The sequence below is a fragment of the Polyodon spathula genome, chromosome 7 (assembly GCF_017654505.1).
Source record: "Polyodon spathula isolate WHYD16114869_AA chromosome 7, ASM1765450v1, whole genome shotgun sequence".
Lineage (NCBI taxonomy): Eukaryota > Metazoa > Chordata > Actinopteri > Acipenseriformes > Polyodontidae > Polyodon > Polyodon spathula.
In genome coordinates, this window is record NC_054540.1 from 4,276,957 (window position 1) to 4,296,125 (window position 19,169).

The window sequence follows — 19,169 nt, forward strand, 5'->3', positions numbered from 1 at the left end:
CCTGTAATTTGAAGACAATAAATGAGCAAATAAATACATACGTTATGTTCAGCACAATGTGATAGTTGGCTGCAACAGCAGTAATTGATTTAGTGGGGTTAATACTTATTATACATGTTGCAACCCTGCTGTTAGATATATTTAGGTATATGTCCTTAATTTCTGAAATGATGTAAAAGAAAGAAAGAAAAGGTTTCTTGATGAATTGTAAGCCATTCCAATGGAGTGTTTAATATTTGACTTTAGGTGTTGGATATTTTAACAGTTTCTTGCTGTATTGTTCAGCAATTTTAATATCACAGTGCTATTTTTCAATATTAAAACCCACCCTTGTATAGAATACAATTGGAGGAAAACAAAAGTGAAGTGTTCTTCAGTCTGATAGCATTTGTTGTACTTTTTTTTTTTTTTTTTGTTGGTAGTTCTATTTTCAAACTTCATACCTGTTCAGATTGAGACTTATCAGAACCTAAAAGCAGCCTCATCAGTTTGTAATGAATCTCCTCCTAGCGGCTGATGAGTTTGACAGCAGCATAAGACATGTGCTCTCCTCTGGACTGCAGAGCTTGCTGTTTAGTTGAATGGTAAGTCATTCGTCTTTGAACCATATGGTTAGCGTCCAGCCCTTGCCTTTCCATTCAACTCAATATTCTGAGATGCCAGCCCATTACAAGTTGCTATGTAACCACAGACCGGTATGTTCCGGGGCATTGCATTTTAGATTTCATTATATGGGGGGGGGTGGAAAAACAAAGTTGTTTTAGTGTTCAATTATTAAGTGGTTATTGAAAAATAGGATCAACAGAAACACAAACCTGATTTGGCTTTCAAACAGCAATTGTTACAAGTGCATATAAAGAGGTTCCCAGAAATGTACTAGTTCTTTCTAAAATGTAGTTATAAGACAAACTGGTTAAGAACACATTTTTAGTCGTAACAGGTGAATGCATATTAGACTATAGAAAAACAGGGCAAACTGCAAATGTGCCATGATAATAGGCAAGGTTTTATTACATTTGGAATCAGTTCAAAAAGTGTTCAGAGCTATAATGTATAACACAATGATAATAATAATAATAATAATAATAATAATAATAATAATAATAATAATAATAATAATATCTTTATTTTTATATAGCGTCTTTCATAGTGGACCACCATCACAAAGCACTTTACAGAGGTGAACTGTTCATTATATGTCCTACAATAAAACAATGATTTAACGTCTCATCCGCAGGATGGAGCACAAGGAGGTTAAGTGACTTGCTCAGGGTCACACAAGGAGTCAATCAATGGCAGAGGTGGGATTTGAACCGGTGAACTGCCTCCTTGCATAGCAACCAGAAAGCAAACCAAAACCTGCTAGCAGTATCCTTTAAAAACTCCATGATTCAATATAGCAGGCGCCATATGCATCACAAATCAGTAATTATCTGTCCAAAGCATAAAAAGTTAATTCTATTTGGCAAAGCCTGGCCTTTTGATACTGTAAAAGTGTCCGGTGTTATGCCAAATACTGTCTTTGTAAGAAAAGAGTCTCATTTGCATTCAGCGCGCATGCAAATTCATTTGCCTGTCCAATCAATACGGTTAGACATTATATTGCACATTATTACTTTATTATTAAAATTGTGCTGGAGGGACAAGGCCAGGAGACTATTTGGCAGAGACAGTACTTGGCATGACAGCGGAACCCTGTTCGTTTTCATTTCCAGCAATATCAGTGCGGTATTATGTTTACATACAAAGCTGTTTCTCTCTGAAATAACACCCTTGTGTTTTGGTAGAAGAGACGTTGACAGTGCCTAGCTGGCAGACTGGAATTAAATCAAAGCCATTCAGGTGGCACACTGTGTGTTCAGCTTCCAGTATTGACAGGAGAGGGTCTTTCCAAGGGTTCAACATTGCGCTAGGGCACTAGATTCTAGAGCCAGGGTACCTCACATAGTGCCAGCAACATTAAATTCTGGCACTAGCAGACATGTTTTTTTTTTTTTTTTTTTTATTATTCCTTAGCAATCATAGATGCTGATAACTTCTCATTGGGTCTGGACTGCTCACATGACTCCCCCCCCCCCCCCCCCCCACACTCATCATCATACACAGGAGAGAAGGTTTGTGTCATGTGGGAAGATTAACTGTAGAAACTAGTTGCAAACATGTCTTCACAGCGCACTTTTACCCAGAGATCAATTAAATCAGCAAGTCAAAAAGGGTATGTGGGCAATAGTAGACTGAACAGGTAACAATAAATGCATTTTACTGTTTTCAAACTTTTTCAAATAATGTTGCATGTTCACCAGACTCTTAATTTTACCGCAGAAGTTAAATATATTTTGCTGATTAAAAAAACATCATGGTTTAATGGATGCATATAATCACAGATTTAAGTTAAAACCAGATCATCTTTGCAGCTAGTTATAAATCTATTCCATCAATACAATTCATCAACAATGTGCACAGCTTTCCTTCTAACTACCGAGTGTAGCTGAATTCATGAGCTCTTGTTTAGTTAATATGTCAGACTTTTGGGATACTCAGGTCTGTGGTCTGGTTTGTTAATATTGCAATTTATATATTATATATAAGTGATTATACATATAAATATACAGCACACAATTGTGTCTAAAACCGTTTATCACTGAAAACCAAATTTTCTAAATGACTTGCACCCCTGGGTCCTTCTCTTCCTGTCATTTATTATTGATGTAACCTATCATGCGTCACTAAAAATAATCCACATGAATACCACGTCGAGCAGTGCCATGAGAAATCTTTGAACAGCATTTTCAACCCAACAAGGATCAATATGGTATAAGGAATCACACAAGCATTGATAGGTCGAATGGCTTTCTTTGGTTCTGAATGGTCCCAGCTATAGGGTGACCAGACTTCCTGGTTTGTCCAGGACCACCCCATTTTCCTGGTGTCCCAACATTTTTCCCAATAACTTAAAAAACCCCTGCTGGTTTTCAACAGCAACAGACAGCACACCTAACGTTCTGTAATCATATTAAAATATGCTCCAGAGTAATGCTTTTCACACAGACCGCTAGAAATGAAAAGTATGCAAAAGCATAGAAATTAAGAATAAATTAAACCGACACTTGGAATAAAATGTATCAGCAGTGAAAGGGCCGACTCAGAAGTGACGAGCGAAACTTGAACATGGAAATGATGAGGAAATTGATTTTTAATCCTGGGGAACTACACGTCACATACAAAAGGTATAAAGGGTTTTCATATTAAAAAGGCTATTTTGGGCACAGAACAATGTTGCCCAATGAACCCAGGAAACACACATTTCATAGAAAGCCTTAGAAAGATTAGCATGACAATTAATTTAAAAAAAGGCATCACACACAGTTTGGCTAGTCAATGAGCAGCGATCAATCACTTTCATCTTTTTTAAACTCCTTTATTCTGCCCGGCTTTAGGAAACCATCAAGGGAGATTTATTGCTTTGATGCAGTGCTTGATAATGTAGAAAAACATTTTAAAAATGTATTCCCAATCCATGACATTTGCTTAAGCTTTTTATAGCACATAAAAGGGAACACTTAATACATATAAATATTTACAAGAAGCAATTGCAAACAGCCAGGGAAATGAGCATGAAGCGTCTAACCAATAAAGAGGCTGCCCTGTTTATTCCCATTATCTACATAGTCGGGGCTTGCCCTGCCAAACACGTTCATCGTAACTTTAATATGAGCTTATCACAGACAAACGGCAGGTAAGCCATTTGCTATTCATAGCGCTGTGAGTGGTGAGTGGAGAGTCAATCAGAAGTGTAATGAAGGAATGATGGAAACACATCTAGCCTTTTCCAGCCCTCTGTGTTTTCCATTTTTATATATATCTCAAATCAGGGGTGCAAATTTGGCAATAGATCTAGCGCCAGGGTACCTCATATAGCGCCAGCAACATTAAATTCGCAGCTAGTTTTTTTTGTTTGTTTTTTTTTTGCTTTTATTTATTCATTATTCCTTAGCAACCATAAATGCTGACAGTTTCTCATTGGGTCCGGACTTCTCACATGACCCGCCTCCACACATACACAGGAGAGACGTTCGGTGTGGTGTGGGAAGTTGTGAGGGGGGCTTGATTAGGGCGGGTTTTGATCATTTAGCACCAGTCAGCTCTCTGGTGTTAAACAGATTTATTTAATGCCTGGAAACAAATACTTCTTTAATGTAACTACTCAAGTATGAGCACACCCTTAGTTACCAGTCTTCATAAGACTTAAAGCAATTGTGTACACCATGTTCAAGACCGTCGGCCAGCCTCACCCCACATGCATACATACTAAAAACATTATTGCATGCTATTTGAGAGCATAATGGGCACTAATGAATATCTATGATGTTTTCTTCCAGGACATTTCTATTAACTCAAACTGTCTGCCCTTCAAAATGTCATTAATATTTTGCAATCTATTAGGCTGTCTTGAAGTATTCCCAAGAAAGAATCATTCAAGGTGTAAGTGTTAGTCTAACAGCCATTCCTGGTTCAGTGCCAGCAGTTCTGTACAGGGCTTTTCCTGGAAAAAATCATCGTTCCCGATTAAAGTTTGAAAAGTGAGACATTTAGTGGCTGGCTGCAGCAACAGCAATCATCGCAACACCAGCTGGATCGAACAGGAGGGGGATTCTGGGTTTGAAGCTGCCTACCTTTCATAGCACTAACGTTCATTTTGCAACCCACCACCTCCCCCCGTTTATTTTTGCATCCACAGAATTCAAAGGCAGCTCTACTAATTTAAAAGTGTCTGCTGCTTCCTGGAAGGGACTCACTTCTGGTTCTGTAGCTCAGTTTTATTCTATTGGTCCATCTACCAGCAAGTCATGTGACCTATACAGGAAGTTATTAAAAACTACTATGATTGAGTTTGATTGTTTTTTTGTTTTAGTGTGCCCCACATTAAAGGTAAGCACAGGTGGTTCTTACCTTTACTGTGGGGTATATGCTTCACAATTAAGCACCGCAATTCCAACCAAAACTGTAAAACACTCAATAGTGCAAACAATACTAAAAGAAGCTTTGAATAGCAAACATTGAGAAGTCTTTTTGTCAACTGTCTAGTTGAAGCGTTTGTCATTGGAAGTGTCTTTTAGTGTTTCCAAATATACCTGAAACTCCACAAACACATGGGTTCATTCTACTATCCTCTCAAAGGACTGCAGCTAAGTGATAAACATTAAAGAACGCAAAGTAAATACTGGGGCTTGTGCCAGCTTCCCTGTTCTTCTTAAGCAAATCCACCTTTAATTTGCAATGCACTCAGCTTCCATTAGTCAATATGCAGCTGAGCAGGGCTCCCTTAGGGGACAGTGAGGAGGATTGGCTTGTCTCGTAACAAACAGAGGCTGCATTTTCATGGAGGTGATTTATTATGACTCAGAGAATTTTCTTAAAGGCAGTGTTTATAATCGTCGCACTGCAGAGGAAATCTCTACTCTGGAAGATGAAGATCCTCAGATAAACCCTTTGTACTAGACAGCTGAAGTGCACAATACACCTGAGCATCCCGGTCTTATAGCCAAGATTATCAGCTCTTACACTTCACACTCACACCAGCACCTCTGTACAAATGCTTGAAGGCAGTAATTACCCAAAATATATCAGAAATTAGCACTGCTGAAATCTGTAGTGGTGACTGCTAAATGCAGTTTGCCCCTGTCATAGTTTGAAGTGTTTAAAAATAGGCTAGTGATCAAAAAGGGCTTAGGAAAGCCATAAAAGCTGTTGGAATGGGAAAACGTAAGGATAAATAGAAAAGGATCGTTTGTGTCCGATTCCATTGCTGTGCACTTCTCAGCTTCATGTGGAAGGCAGGTCTAAACCACACTCTGTTTGTTAGACAGCTTTGAGCTATTAGATTCTTTTGCAAAAGAAATGGGAGAAAGATATAATAAGACATCAGCGATAGGTTGTAAATTCATATTTCCAACAGTGCAGCAAAATGCATCTTCAGTACCCAATTTCAACCAACACAGGATATACTGCCTATGAAACCCTAACCCCAAATCTAACCCTAACCTCAACTCCAATCTTAACTCTGACCCCAACTCCAACCCCAACCCAAACCCTAACTACAATCCTAACCATAACTCCAACTACAACCCCAACCCTAACACAAACTCCACCACCAACCCTAACTACAATCCTAACCATAACTCCAACTACAACCCCAACCCTAACAGAAACTCCACCACCAACCCTAACTACAATCCTAACCATAACTCCAACTACAACCCCAACCCTAACACAAACTCCACCTCCAACCCTAACTCCAAGCCTAACCATAACTACAACTACAACCCCAAACCTAACACAAACTCCACCACCAACTCTACTACTTCAGAAACGATTTTCAAAGTCACATGAACATATGCAATTAAGTGATTAAGGCTGTGAATGATACAATTGTGGATTATGATGTGTTACTGTAATGGACTGCTTTCCCGTGTAATTTTTTTTAACTTATAGACAATCATTTCCATTTGTAGTTAATATGTACATTTCCACTACCTTTCCAGGACCCTCTTGGAAATGAGATGCAAGTCTTAAAACTTTTTTTCTGGATAAAAGAATAAGGAAAAGAATAAGGAAACTGAATATGCAGCACAAACCTTGTCTGACAGGTCAGCCTTATGTGTTAGGCATTTGAATCCCTTGGCATGTATTCTGTAATACATAAAAGCAGCATCTCTAAATCTGAGATTTAGAAATACAGACTGTGCTCTGAGCCTTTGGGGCAGGAAGAGTGAAATGCAGTCTTGTCACATAGGAGAACAGACAATTCATGGACAGCTCTGTCTCATAATGTTTATAGTGCCCAAGGGCACTGAGGAAGGGGAAATGTTTTTGCACTGGATCACATTAAGGCAAAGGCTTTAAGCCAATGGGTGCCATCAAATCCAGTGTGCCTGTAGTACTTAGTAGATTAGAAATACAAGCTATCAATACCAGGTATTAGAGCAATGGTTTCTATAGCATAGAGGCTCCTCTTTAAGGCAGACTTTACTGGAAAGCTGCCAGATAAACATTTGCTTCAATGCAAAACGTTAATCATTTCTGACCTTCAAAGGATGAACAGCACAGGGGTACAATCAAATAGCGAACAATATTGCATTTCCTTGAGAACCGAGGTAGACTCTATAGCAAGTGTGTTTCTGTAAAGGGAGATTTTGTCAATTCAAGCAATCGAATCCGTTCACAAATAGTCCCATCTGCAAATCTGAATCTGAAGACTAAACCGCAGCCCCTCTTCTAAAATCAATAACCCTTTTACAATAAAACTAATTCTGATCTTTACTTTAGGTTATTGTTTGAAAAAAGAAGAAAAAAGATAATTATTGTTTATCTTCACAAAAACTAAGGAGGGGTATCATAACACTATGTTGTCTGAAGGGGCGGAAGGGATCATTTTTTAAAAGACACCCTTGGACACAACCCTATTTGAAACAGCTTTTTTTTTTTCGTGCCATTTCCAAATGAGAATGTGCTATAAAGGGATGCCAACATACACAAAGTAGAACCCTTGATGAATAATTACAGTGATTAAGTAAAGAAGCCATAATAATAATAAAAAAAACACTGACTGCACAATGTCTAAAGCTTGCATTACTTTAAAACCCAACACACATTCCATTTTGAAAGTGTACTTTGAAAAACGAGGAGTTTGGTGTTCATTTATATCACCTTCATTCTGTTCCGGCTCAGGACCTTGGCCAGTCACAATCCTTAATTACTGAATTGAGCAGAGGAGTGCCCATTTCCAACCTGGTTTTTAATTGTTTTATTTAATACTAGATGTTTAAAATACATAATTTAGAACATGGCTGGAACAAGGTACTGGATTGGAATAGAGTGAAAGATCCACAAGGGAATCCTGTTGGTTTAGAGCCTTTTTAGGGGATTCAGAACCTTGCATTACCTTACATTCCAGCTTGAAAACAGCACAGGGATATTCAGAACCTTGCATTACCTTACATGTGTTGTTTGCTAAGAAGATACCAGACACTAAGAAACAGTATGAAACCATGATGTTAGTAGCATAAATGTCTACCTGGACACAACTGTAAAATAAATAAATCTATTAGATCACTATGATTTGCATCCAAAGAATGTCTATGCAAAAGTGTAAGTACAAGCGTGACACAGCGTCATACACCCAGATTCACAGGCCCTTTCACATATGGCCAAATCCTGATAATAGGCAGTTCTCTAGTTACATGTAAAGATATATGCGTGACAAACATTGATACAAAAACAGATTCTCAAAATCTCAATAACTTTTGCTAAATTATGACCAAACCCCTTTTTTTTTACCCAAGGATTGTGCTCACAGAGGGGTTTAAAATCAGTGGGTGGTTGTTTTGGGGGAATGCTTCATTATAACAATCTGAAATTGTGCAAGTTTTGTCTCCCCCGCTGTTATGAAGTCATATACACATTTTCAAATCAAACCATGTGCTCTAAAACAAACAAGCATTCCATACAAGAAAATGCAACGTTAGTGCACACAGCTATCCTATTTTAAGGAGCAAGCAGCATGAAATGTCATTCTATTTACAAATTTCCCAGCCTTGTCTTTTTATAATGTTCATACAGTGTTTTGGGACCTGATAGCCCAATATTCAGTTATAGGGATGGAGATAAGACTTGCATTACATAGTGGTTTGATCCATTCATGGCTTTACTATGAGTTTAATAAGACACACATGAGCTTGTTACCTATTCACTGGGGCTAATCCAGCTTGTAGTAAAACCTGGAATAGGTCAAACTGCTATGTAATTATTTTGATCCCTGAGTCATTGTCAGAATTTGTCTCGATATCTGTTTTTACTTTGCTTTGAACTTGATTTACACTTGTCTGGAGAATTGTAACTTCCGAGCAGGGATCATCCAAATTCAAAGACAGTTTAGTCACAAAATTTGAATGCAATGAGGAAATCTGTTCAGCATTCAGCAGTTAGAAAAGAGAAATGATGAACATCTTAAAATAGCAAGTAAGTGAACAAAAAATGATTTTAAAACAAAGAGACACTCACCACAATGATCAAGTGTTCATCAGACACTGGTTCGTTTTCAATCTCCAGGTCTTGATCAATTCTGGCGAGCAGACTGATGCTCTGGTCATGGGATGCTTGCAGAAAGGTGGATTTTACGATCATTGTGGGGTGCAATTTGCTGATCCTGGCACGTGAAAGGGAATGGAAAAGGTTTCTCTGCACGCCGAGACCATCCAGCTCCACACTCTTCTCAATCCCCTCCTCTGCGGGCGGATAGAAGACAAGGGGCCTTTCAGACCTTCGCTGGTGTATTGTCAAGAAGTCCTCCTGGTCTCCAGAAAAGCAGCCTGAAATGAAGGAACAACATTTAAGCACATTCTTTTTTTTGGTATTCTTTATCAAAATATTGAATAGCAATTATTGGGATTGGTTTACTTTTTACAATTTCACAAAAAAGAAAAAAAAAACAATTGAAAAGTGTTCTGACTTGAACTTTTTTTCAATGTCCTCAGTGTTGGAATCAGTTGTCCTTCACATTCTGGTGTGATGTACACTCACTCCCATCATGTGTTCAGTTTTGAAGGATCTGCCACCATTAAGAAATCCTTCACACTTTATCACTTGGGGGTGGAGACCACATCACCCAGTGATATAAGTATGTGAACCAAACCTCATTTTAACATTGACGACACTGAAAAAGACTTCAAGTCAAAACTTTTTCAATGAATGAGCTATACTGAGGTGATTATGTTAATAGCAATATAATCGGCATTAGAAAGGACCTGGGGAAAAGTGACATGCTTTATTCCTTCTTTCTTAAAATTTTGATTGCATTGTAGATTTAGTTGCTACAGTATGGCAAGTATGGCATGGTTTTAGGAAAGGGAGATCGTGCCTAACTAACTTGCTTGATTTTTTCGAGGATGCAACATCGATAATGGATAATTGCAAAGCATATGACATGGTTTATTTAGATTTCCAGAAAGCTTTTGACAAAGTCCCGCACAAAAGATTAATTCTCAAACTGAACGCAGTTGGGATTCAAGGAAACACATGTACATGGATTAGGGAGTGGTTAACATGTAGAAAACAGAAAGTACTGATTAGAGGAAAAACCTCAGAATGGAGTGTGGTAACCAACGGTGTACCACAGGGATCAGTATTAGGTCCTCTGCTATTCCTAATCTACATTAATGATTTAGATTCTGGTATAGTAAGCAAACTTGTTAAATTTGCAGACGACACAAAAGTAGGAGGAGTGGCAAACACTGTTGCAGCAGCAAAGGTCATTCAAAATGATCTAGACAAGATTCAGAACTGGGCAGACACATGGCAAATGACATTTAATAGAGAAAAGTGTAAGGTACTGCACGCAGGAAATAAAAATGTACATTATAAATATCATATGGGAGATATTGAAATTGGAGAAGGAATCTATGAAAAAGACCTAGGAGTTTTTGTTGACTCAGAAATGTCTTCATCTAGACAATGTGGGGAAGCTATAAAAAAGGCTAACAAGATGCTCGGATACATTGTGAAAAGTGTTGAATTTAAATCAAGGGAAGTAATGTTAAAACTGTACAATGCACTAGTAAGACCTCATCTTGAATATTGTGTTCAGTTCTGGTCACCTCGCTATAAAAAAGATATTGCTGCTCTAGAAAGAGTGCAAAGAAGAGCGACCAGAATTATTCCGGGCTTAAAAGGCATGTCATATGCAGACAGGCTAAAAGAATTGAATCTGTTCAGTCTTGAACAAAGAAGACTACGTGGCGACCTAATTCAAGCATTCAAAATTCTAAAAGGTATTGACAGTGTCGACCCAAGGGACTTTTTCAGCCTGAAAAAAGAAACAAGGACAAGGGGTCACAAATGGAGTTTAGAAAAAGGGGCATTCAGAACAGAAAATAGGAGACACTTTTTTACACAGAGAATTGTGAGGGTCTGGAATCAACTCCCCAGTAATGTTGTTGAAGCTGACACCCTGGGATCCTTCAAGAAGCTGCTTGATGAGATTTTGGGATCAATAAGCTACTAACAACCAAACGAGCAAGATGGGCCGAATGGCCTCCTCTCATTTGTAAACTTTCTTATGTTCTTATGTTCTTATCAGTATACACCAAGAAAGGAGACAATCACCTGTCATTCCATACAATATTTCTTCAGGGCTTATCGTGTGGAGAAAGCTAAATAAGTCTGGATCACTGAGTTTTACTTTAGATCAGAATACCTTGTTATGCTGTCTCTCTTATACAGTGTTTTAATACTGTGCTCTAAGCCAGCATTATCTGTAAGCAATATCTGCAGCCTGCTGCTGTTAGCATCATTATGTTTCTGTAAACAATTTTTTTCATTAACCAATGTCAGCGTCTGTATAATGAAATGACCTGACATCCTTTTAAAGGCATGCTTTGTAAAGTGAAAGGCATTAACCCAGGTCTCAGCATAATTACACAGGAGTTTCCTAAAACCTGTTTCATAAGTGCACTTTCAAAGGTTATATAACATGAATGACAAACCTGAATACCCAATGAAGAAACCAGGGCATCAGCTGAGCCAATGCCACTGTAGAATCTAGTGATAGCGTTCCTTTACAACGTGCAGTATGTGCCACTGTTCACTCTATTCAGTATGCAGGACCAGGCTTGTAGCACCTGAGCCAATGAACAGATAGTTTCCTGACCTACATAAACCCCACCAGTCACATCCATGGTCTTTTATCCACCACCATATGGCTTCAAAGCAAGATCAAAGCAAAGGGGAGGCAATTTGCACCTTCCACAGCCTGCAAGTCAAAGATTGCATGCTAAAATGCAATGACAAATGTGGTAAGTGAGCTCTGATTGTATAAAGAGACAAGCATGCCCGAATGCTTCAAAGAGTAGGCTTGATTCTTAGAAACAGGACTCTCACTGCATACTTATGAGTATTAAGCTGGGCACAAACATTGTTGCATGTAGCACACCATAAACAATCGCAGCCTCAGCAGCATACAGGAGGCCAGCCTCATGCAATCAGTAGGGTGTAGGGTCACCACTGGTAACTAGGACCGCGCTAACTTAATGTGACTTGTGTGCATAGTGATTAAACCTGTGTATCTAATTCACACATGAATGTTGGGGATGGAAATAAGCATCTATTCTTCCAAAGAGCCCATGCAGTCAAAGCTTCGAGGCATCAGGACTTTCTGTAGTCTTGGATATGGAAACACCTGCCAACCGAACACCTACTGTCAGCCACCTTGTATGTGGTTCTACAAGATGCATCATTCAGAATATGATGCTTCAACATGTGTGGTTCAAACTGTCATTGAGTTACTGGCTTTTGTTTGCATGTAACCTCAACATAAGTGGATGTTAAAGATTGTATTTATCTCCCATGGATGATGGGCAATCATAGAAATGAAAAATAAGTATGATTTGTTTCTTGTAATTGGGGTAATCCTGGAAATGAGAAATTCCATAGATGCAGGGTTTTCAACTACAACGCTCTACTGTACCCTGGAGCCTAGAACTGTTCACAAGATCACTACAATATTGTGGTACGTGATTGTCTCGATGTTGACTTAATATATTGATTCATTTTAAACATAATGATTAGGCATATGTGGTGATGTAGGTGGGATTTAAATGACAGTTAAATAATATATTTTGCCCATCACTTAAACTATTGATCACACTGTGCACATACCTTATCCAATTCTGATCTTTGGGCATCTATAAGCACTGTATTTTTAAACAAAAAAATACTAAATATTATTTATGGCTTTCGTTCTATTGATTATTATTATTATTATTATTATTATTATTATTATTATTATTATTATTATTATTATTTAGCGCAGCGTAGTTGCTTTTTCCTACAAATCACCCTATTGTTCACCAGACATGCTGAGGACAGTGTAAAAATATCATTCTAGCAAAGCCATGGTAATGCTAATGGTGAGTGCGAGCAAGCTGCTGTCCGTGGTGCTGAAACTCCTCCTTCCAGTAGCCAGACTCCACCGATTGGACAGAGGCTTTGATGGGCAATAACCATTCCTGATCAGAAAAATAGCTAAAAAGTTACCTGCTGCCACGATGGACGAGACAGTGGCTGTTGGGTTAGACTGTCCTGCTCTTTTTCCTTTCTCTCTTTTTTTTAAACATTATTACTTAACGAATAGATAAATAAAAACAAGAAGGTACATAAAACACTTGATGCACGAATTCTGCTTACCTAAACAAAAACTCCTAGCCGAATATATACATTCAACAAAAGATACATTATATATATATATATATATATATATATATATATATATATATATATATATATATATATATATATATATATATATATATATAAAGGGGGGGAACAATGACTTCTGTAATCTGTCATAAAAAAAAAAAAATTGTCGAATGCTAGCAGGTTTCACCAACAGAGGTATTTGATTTTAAACTGGAAGTATCTGCCATTTTATAATATCAGAGGAGCACATTTCCGGAGATTTGTTTTTTTATAGAGAGTAAACCATTCTCCTAGATCACCAAAACACCACGAAATCGTTTTAAGGTTGCCATCAGTCACAAAATGCAGAGTCCTTTTTACCTTCCCAAATAAATGCAACCGTTACCTGCAATCTTCAGCCGGAACAACATACATACAACCACCATGAAGCCGCGTCCGCCTTGCATGATGCCGACGGTCAGTGTGTGGATGATGCGTCCTTAAACATTCGCTTTAAGAGCGGATTTCTGAACGGCTCGCGTTTTCTTCTTCTTTTTCTTCTTTTATTTGTGCAGCTGCCGATGCGATTATAATCCCAGACACCCTACAGAGAATCCAGCGATCTTACTTTTGCAATGGCGATTCTGACCTGCATCAATCATACCAATTTACTGTGTCTGGGTGATGCTGGCGCAGCTCGTATATAACTGAGAGTCACAGAGGATAGGCAGTGCTGGTGCATAATTAATATCGGGTAGCGCTTCTGTTGAAAGCTACACACACACAACTGAAATCGCATGTGGAATATTTTATCAATAAATAAAACCACTCACATTGCTCCCCGTCCTGCACTGGTAGCACGGCACTCATATATATATATGTGTGTGTGTGTGTGTGTGTGTGTGTGTGTGTGTGTGTGTATGTATATGTGTGTTATGTATATGTATATATATATATATATATATATATATATATATATATATATATATATATATATATATACACACACACACACACACACACACACACACACACACACACACACACACACACACACACATATATATATATATATATATATATATATATATATATACTAGAATAAAGTGTCGACCCATGGCTAATTTACACTTCAGAGATTGGGTTTAACTTGGCCTCTCTTTGCACTGTGGTTGCTGTGAAAAACTGCTCACGTAGCGGCAGTGAAACCTCTACACAGCGCGGCTCAAACTGCGTGAAAGGAACTGCAGTCTTTTGCTTGGGTCGGTAACTGGGCAGTAGTTCCTTCGCAGGTTTAATAGGGTACAATTAATTGATTAAGAGATGTAGGCAAAAAACTGTGGTTTACTTTGGTTCAATCTAATAATTAATGCGGCTGGAACAAAGTCCTGCACTGTCTGGAAGTTCTGACATATATGGGCATTCAATATGCACAAGCCACAGCGCCCCCTGTGATCAAAATGGTAGTGCAGGAGTGGTGGATTTTCTTTCTTTGTGCAGTCTCGTAATAAAACCTGGAATGGATCAAAATGCTATGCAGACAAGAATTGTATTTTTGCATGAGAGGTATGATTTATGGGATTAAAATTGCCCCTATGATGTTGAGCATTGACTTTCCCCCCATATACACAGCTTCACATATACACACACAATCTGTATTTGCAAAGTACCACCTAACTGTGACGTTATTAGTCATGGCATACTTTCACTGTGAGCTTCTGCGCAATGATTAAAAAAATGATTGAATGTCATTGGAATCAGTTTGTATATGCATTTCCCTGTGTTCCCTCACATCCAATTCATTTATGGTGTAGCCTCTAAAAGGAGTGTCTGAAAGGTTGCAGCTCAGAGCAGCTATTGACAAAAGTTCACTCATCTTCCTATGGTGCTGGTAGACACAATAGCCACAAATAATTACCTTATACTGGTTACTTTATGCAGCTAAATATTAATGTAAAAATACAGACCTCTTTTTGAACAGTTCATTTTTTTTGTTACAATATATTTCTGTTTTGTTCCCAATGCAAGCTTCTACTGCAACAGGTGCAACCCTTTTTCATTTCACAGGGAGACTTAGAGGGCACATTCAAACATTAGACAGAGCAACGCCATTTAATATGCACTATTTCCGTTTCATTACACCTCTCAATGAAACTTTCAGACCTGTGAGGATGCCCCATTGCCAGAGTAAATATGAAATAAATATGAAAGAAAATGTGTTGTTAATGTTAAACCAGTTTGCTGGAGGTGACATTGCCATAAGTACAGTTGTTAAGGCAACACCACTTGGCCTTAGGCTTAGAATAATTGAATGATAAGGCATGCACAGGAATGTATGGGAAAGGAGAGCTACAGTAAACCATTAACTACAGTAACCTTGTATAAGAAAGTAGTTAGTTGTCAGATTCGCACATACATGGATCGTTCATGCACTGGACTTGCAATGCATCCAGATGACTTTTAATAATCAAGAAGCTGACACAGACTCATTCGATTAGAAGTTTTAAAGAATCAGAGTAGTATCAGTACTCCTTCAGTTTATTAAATGCTTACAAATGGATTGAGTAGTTACAGACTATGTCAAATCCCAACTGACAGGCAATCTGGGAGGTCCAGTGCCTTAACAGGTATGATAGCATTAATATTTTAATATGTTTATGGTTATAACATGTTTTACCCTTAAGTTATGCATGCATAATGCTAAAAACGCCCACCGCTAAATTCTACATCCAATATATCACTCTCTTAGACTAAAACATAAATCATATACCTTGTAGCAATGCATCAATATAAAAGAGATATAGATTCAAAATAGTTCTTACCTTCCTATATATATATATATATATATATATATATATATATATATATATATATATATATATATATATATATATATATATATATAAGTAATATCTTATATGTAATGACATTAACTGTCTTCAAAGGCAGACTTCCGTCTGAAGAAGAGTCAAGAAGTCTCGTCAGCTAGTGTAGTCGAACATCAATGAGTGACACTCACTGTGAACTTGATCCTAAAATGGAGCCAAAAATTCCTCTCTAAAGGAAGTGGAAAATGCAGTCTTCAGTATTAATATAGATATTTATATATTATAATAATCTTTAATTATTATAATATTATTATTATTAATAATAATAATAATAATAATAATAATAATAATAATAAGTTATGTTAAGAAGCTCGAAAAAGATTTAGATATTGTACCAATATGTACTGAAATAATTTACATCGCCTTCAAAATCTCTCCTAGGTCAGCTGACCTGCAATCTTGCTAGCTATTATGGCACCACACCCATGTTAAAATTCTTTTAGGAGATTTTAATACTGTAATGACCCGGTCCGGAGGTCTCAGCACAGCACGCTCGCGCTCCAGGGGGACTTTGTTATTGCTGTTGCATTGCTGTTATTGTAAGGTGCATGGGCTGCATCTGGGAAGGGGTCTCCAACCCTGGTCCTGGAAAGCCCCGATCCAGCAGGTTTTCTAGGTGTCTTTACATCATTAACGGCTAAAGATCTGGAACACCTGCTAATCTTGACTAATTAAGCCAATAATTGGTTCAATTAAGAAATTGAGGAATTGGTTGAAACGAAAACCAGCAGCCACAGTAGCTCTACAGGACCAGGATTGGAGACCCTTGATCTAGGGTTTGTGGGGTGGTAGTTAGCTATGGGGAGATTCGGGGTTAGTAACGAGGTGTGAGAGCCTGACAGGGGGTTGTGTGAGTGTGGGTGTCTGTGGGTGCTTGGGGGTGGGAAGGTGTGGGTGGTTGGGATGCCTAGACTGGGTGGGTATAGACAGGTATTCATCAACCCCCCCTTTTCCTGAAGATCTGGAGGTCCCCCGCCAAGTCCTGGACACCAAAGTGAGAAAACCAAATGATGAAAGTAAAAAGGAAAACAAAACACTAAACCAAACTATGAACAAATACTGCTTTAGACAGGGTCTCGCTCCCTCTGCTAGTCTGAGAAGTGTGATTTGTGATTGACACTCCACTATTCCTCATTATGGACTATGGGGTTACCCAGGTCCCCTCTGAGATAACTTACACAAAGTCCCAGGACAGGTATATAACAAAAATAAATTAAATGGCTGTCTACATTCTACATTCTACAGCTGCCTTCCAATTCCTCCTGTTGCTGTCTGCTGTACGCTCTTTGTACACTCTTTGTACTCTTGTTCTCTGTTCTCTTAGTTAAATTCGCTCTTACTTATAAGTTACTATATGCTTTAAGTATGCTTTTACTTACTTCAATTTATTTTATTGTACTTTCATATCTGCTCTTATCTGATATTCTGTAATGTGATATTTTATTATGTGATAACCTGTAATGTAATATTTTAATAATGTAATAATGTATATTTTATAATGTAATACTTTGTACTGTGATAACTTGTAACTTGGATAAGGGCATCTGCTAAGAAGGAAAATAATAATAATAATAATAATAATAATAATAATAATAATAATAATAATAATAATAATAATAATAATATAATAAAGGTATTTATAGGTCACACTATATTTGCACATGAGAGTATTCACAAAGTGACAGTTCAGATGGTTCTGATATAGAGAGAGGGCCTCTCAGACACTGGAAATTAAGAGAAAACAAAAACAGCACAACAGCTTTCAGGTATGTTAGTAGCTCTTTATTATTCACTGACTGAACTCTTTTAACAAGCACAGCACACTCTCAAGCAGGCACTTCAATATTCACATATTAAATATTCTCTTATAAAACAGTTGCAATGAAAAGTAATCTGTATGGATTTTGTAATATATCCTATAGCAATGTGGCATTTAAACTGTTACTCAACAAGTTAACGAGAAAAATTCCACTTATTCTGATGATCCATGAATAAAGCAATAGGCAACGCTAGTAGTATGCTGAGTTTTTAATAATCACAAGAGTATTGTGGTGGTAGATTTTCATTACTTTGGATGCTTTTCTTTCTGACCTGGCAGCACAGTGTCATTGACAGGATCATACCAATCAGCTGAAAAAGAGACAAAGCAATAGTTACTGAAAACACATCAAAGTAGACAGTCGTGAAAATGACCGTGTATTTCAGTATGACCCTTCCTATTCAAGTCAAAACGACGAAAGGACAGGGAGATCCGTTCTACAGCTTTGACTTCCCAATTCATGTCCCATATTAGCAGTAAGCCTACCTTCAAGCACAATATTTAAAACACGTGTTAAATTCTAGTGTTGAGCAAGTTTTTTTATTTTTTGCCAGATCTTCAAATCCAATGGCAGAATCTCATGATTCTGAGAACGTAATTATCTGAATTTGTCAATTGTGGGGTTTTAAACGTGCACAACGAATGTGGTGTTTCCCTCACGAGGAACCTTAAACCCCATTCGCCCTTTTGTCTTCAGATTCCTCATTCCATTCCAAACAGAATTCAATAGCAGATCAATATTTGCTTTTACACCAAATTGCTTTTTACAGATTAATCTCTTACATTTGCATGGTTCTCCCATATTACATTTGCTGTAGGTGTTGAGTATTCTGTCAGGCCGCCCAAGCTTATTTTCAAGTGATTTATCCAAAACTCAAAAATTAAGTCTAACTTCTTAATTGAATATAAAACAAAATTGCAAATGGCCCAATCAAATTACACAGTTCCCCTGTGAAATTCAGCCATACAGTATACAGCACACAGCATGATGTTAAAGCCTGCGTGTTTCTTTCTTGTTCATGATGCTCAGATGTGTCTTTATTTTAACAGAAGCGGACGTGGTAATTCACAATGATCTAGTCACCTGTTTGGTAAGGTTAGCTCAGCTCAATTGAAAACATACTGTTGTGAATGTGCTTTTATATAAGTGGTTATAGCTGGAGTGTATTGTACACATGAGCGCTTCTGTTTTTTTTTTTTTTTCTCTCTGGGTGCCATGGCGTGAAGGGCGT

At 37.7% G+C, this 19,169-nt stretch overlaps 1 protein-coding gene across 1 annotated transcript in view; it reads right to left on the minus strand.

The window, feature by feature from the left end:
- The window catches only part of LOC121318027 (receptor-type tyrosine-protein phosphatase R-like), a 51,742-nt gene extending 37,695 nt beyond the window's left edge, over window positions 1-14,047 (minus strand). Inside the window, exons 1-2 of the mRNA XM_041254227.1 lie at window positions 13,637-14,047; window positions 9,061-9,368 (exon numbers count right to left, since the gene is read on the minus strand). Coding sequence (XP_041110161.1) covers window positions 9,061-9,368; window positions 13,637-13,697 — 369 coding nt within the window. The 5' untranslated portion in view covers window positions 13,698-14,047. The remainder of the gene's footprint in view (window positions 1-9,060; window positions 9,369-13,636) is intronic.
- Window positions 14,048-19,169: the final 5,122 nt, after the last annotated feature.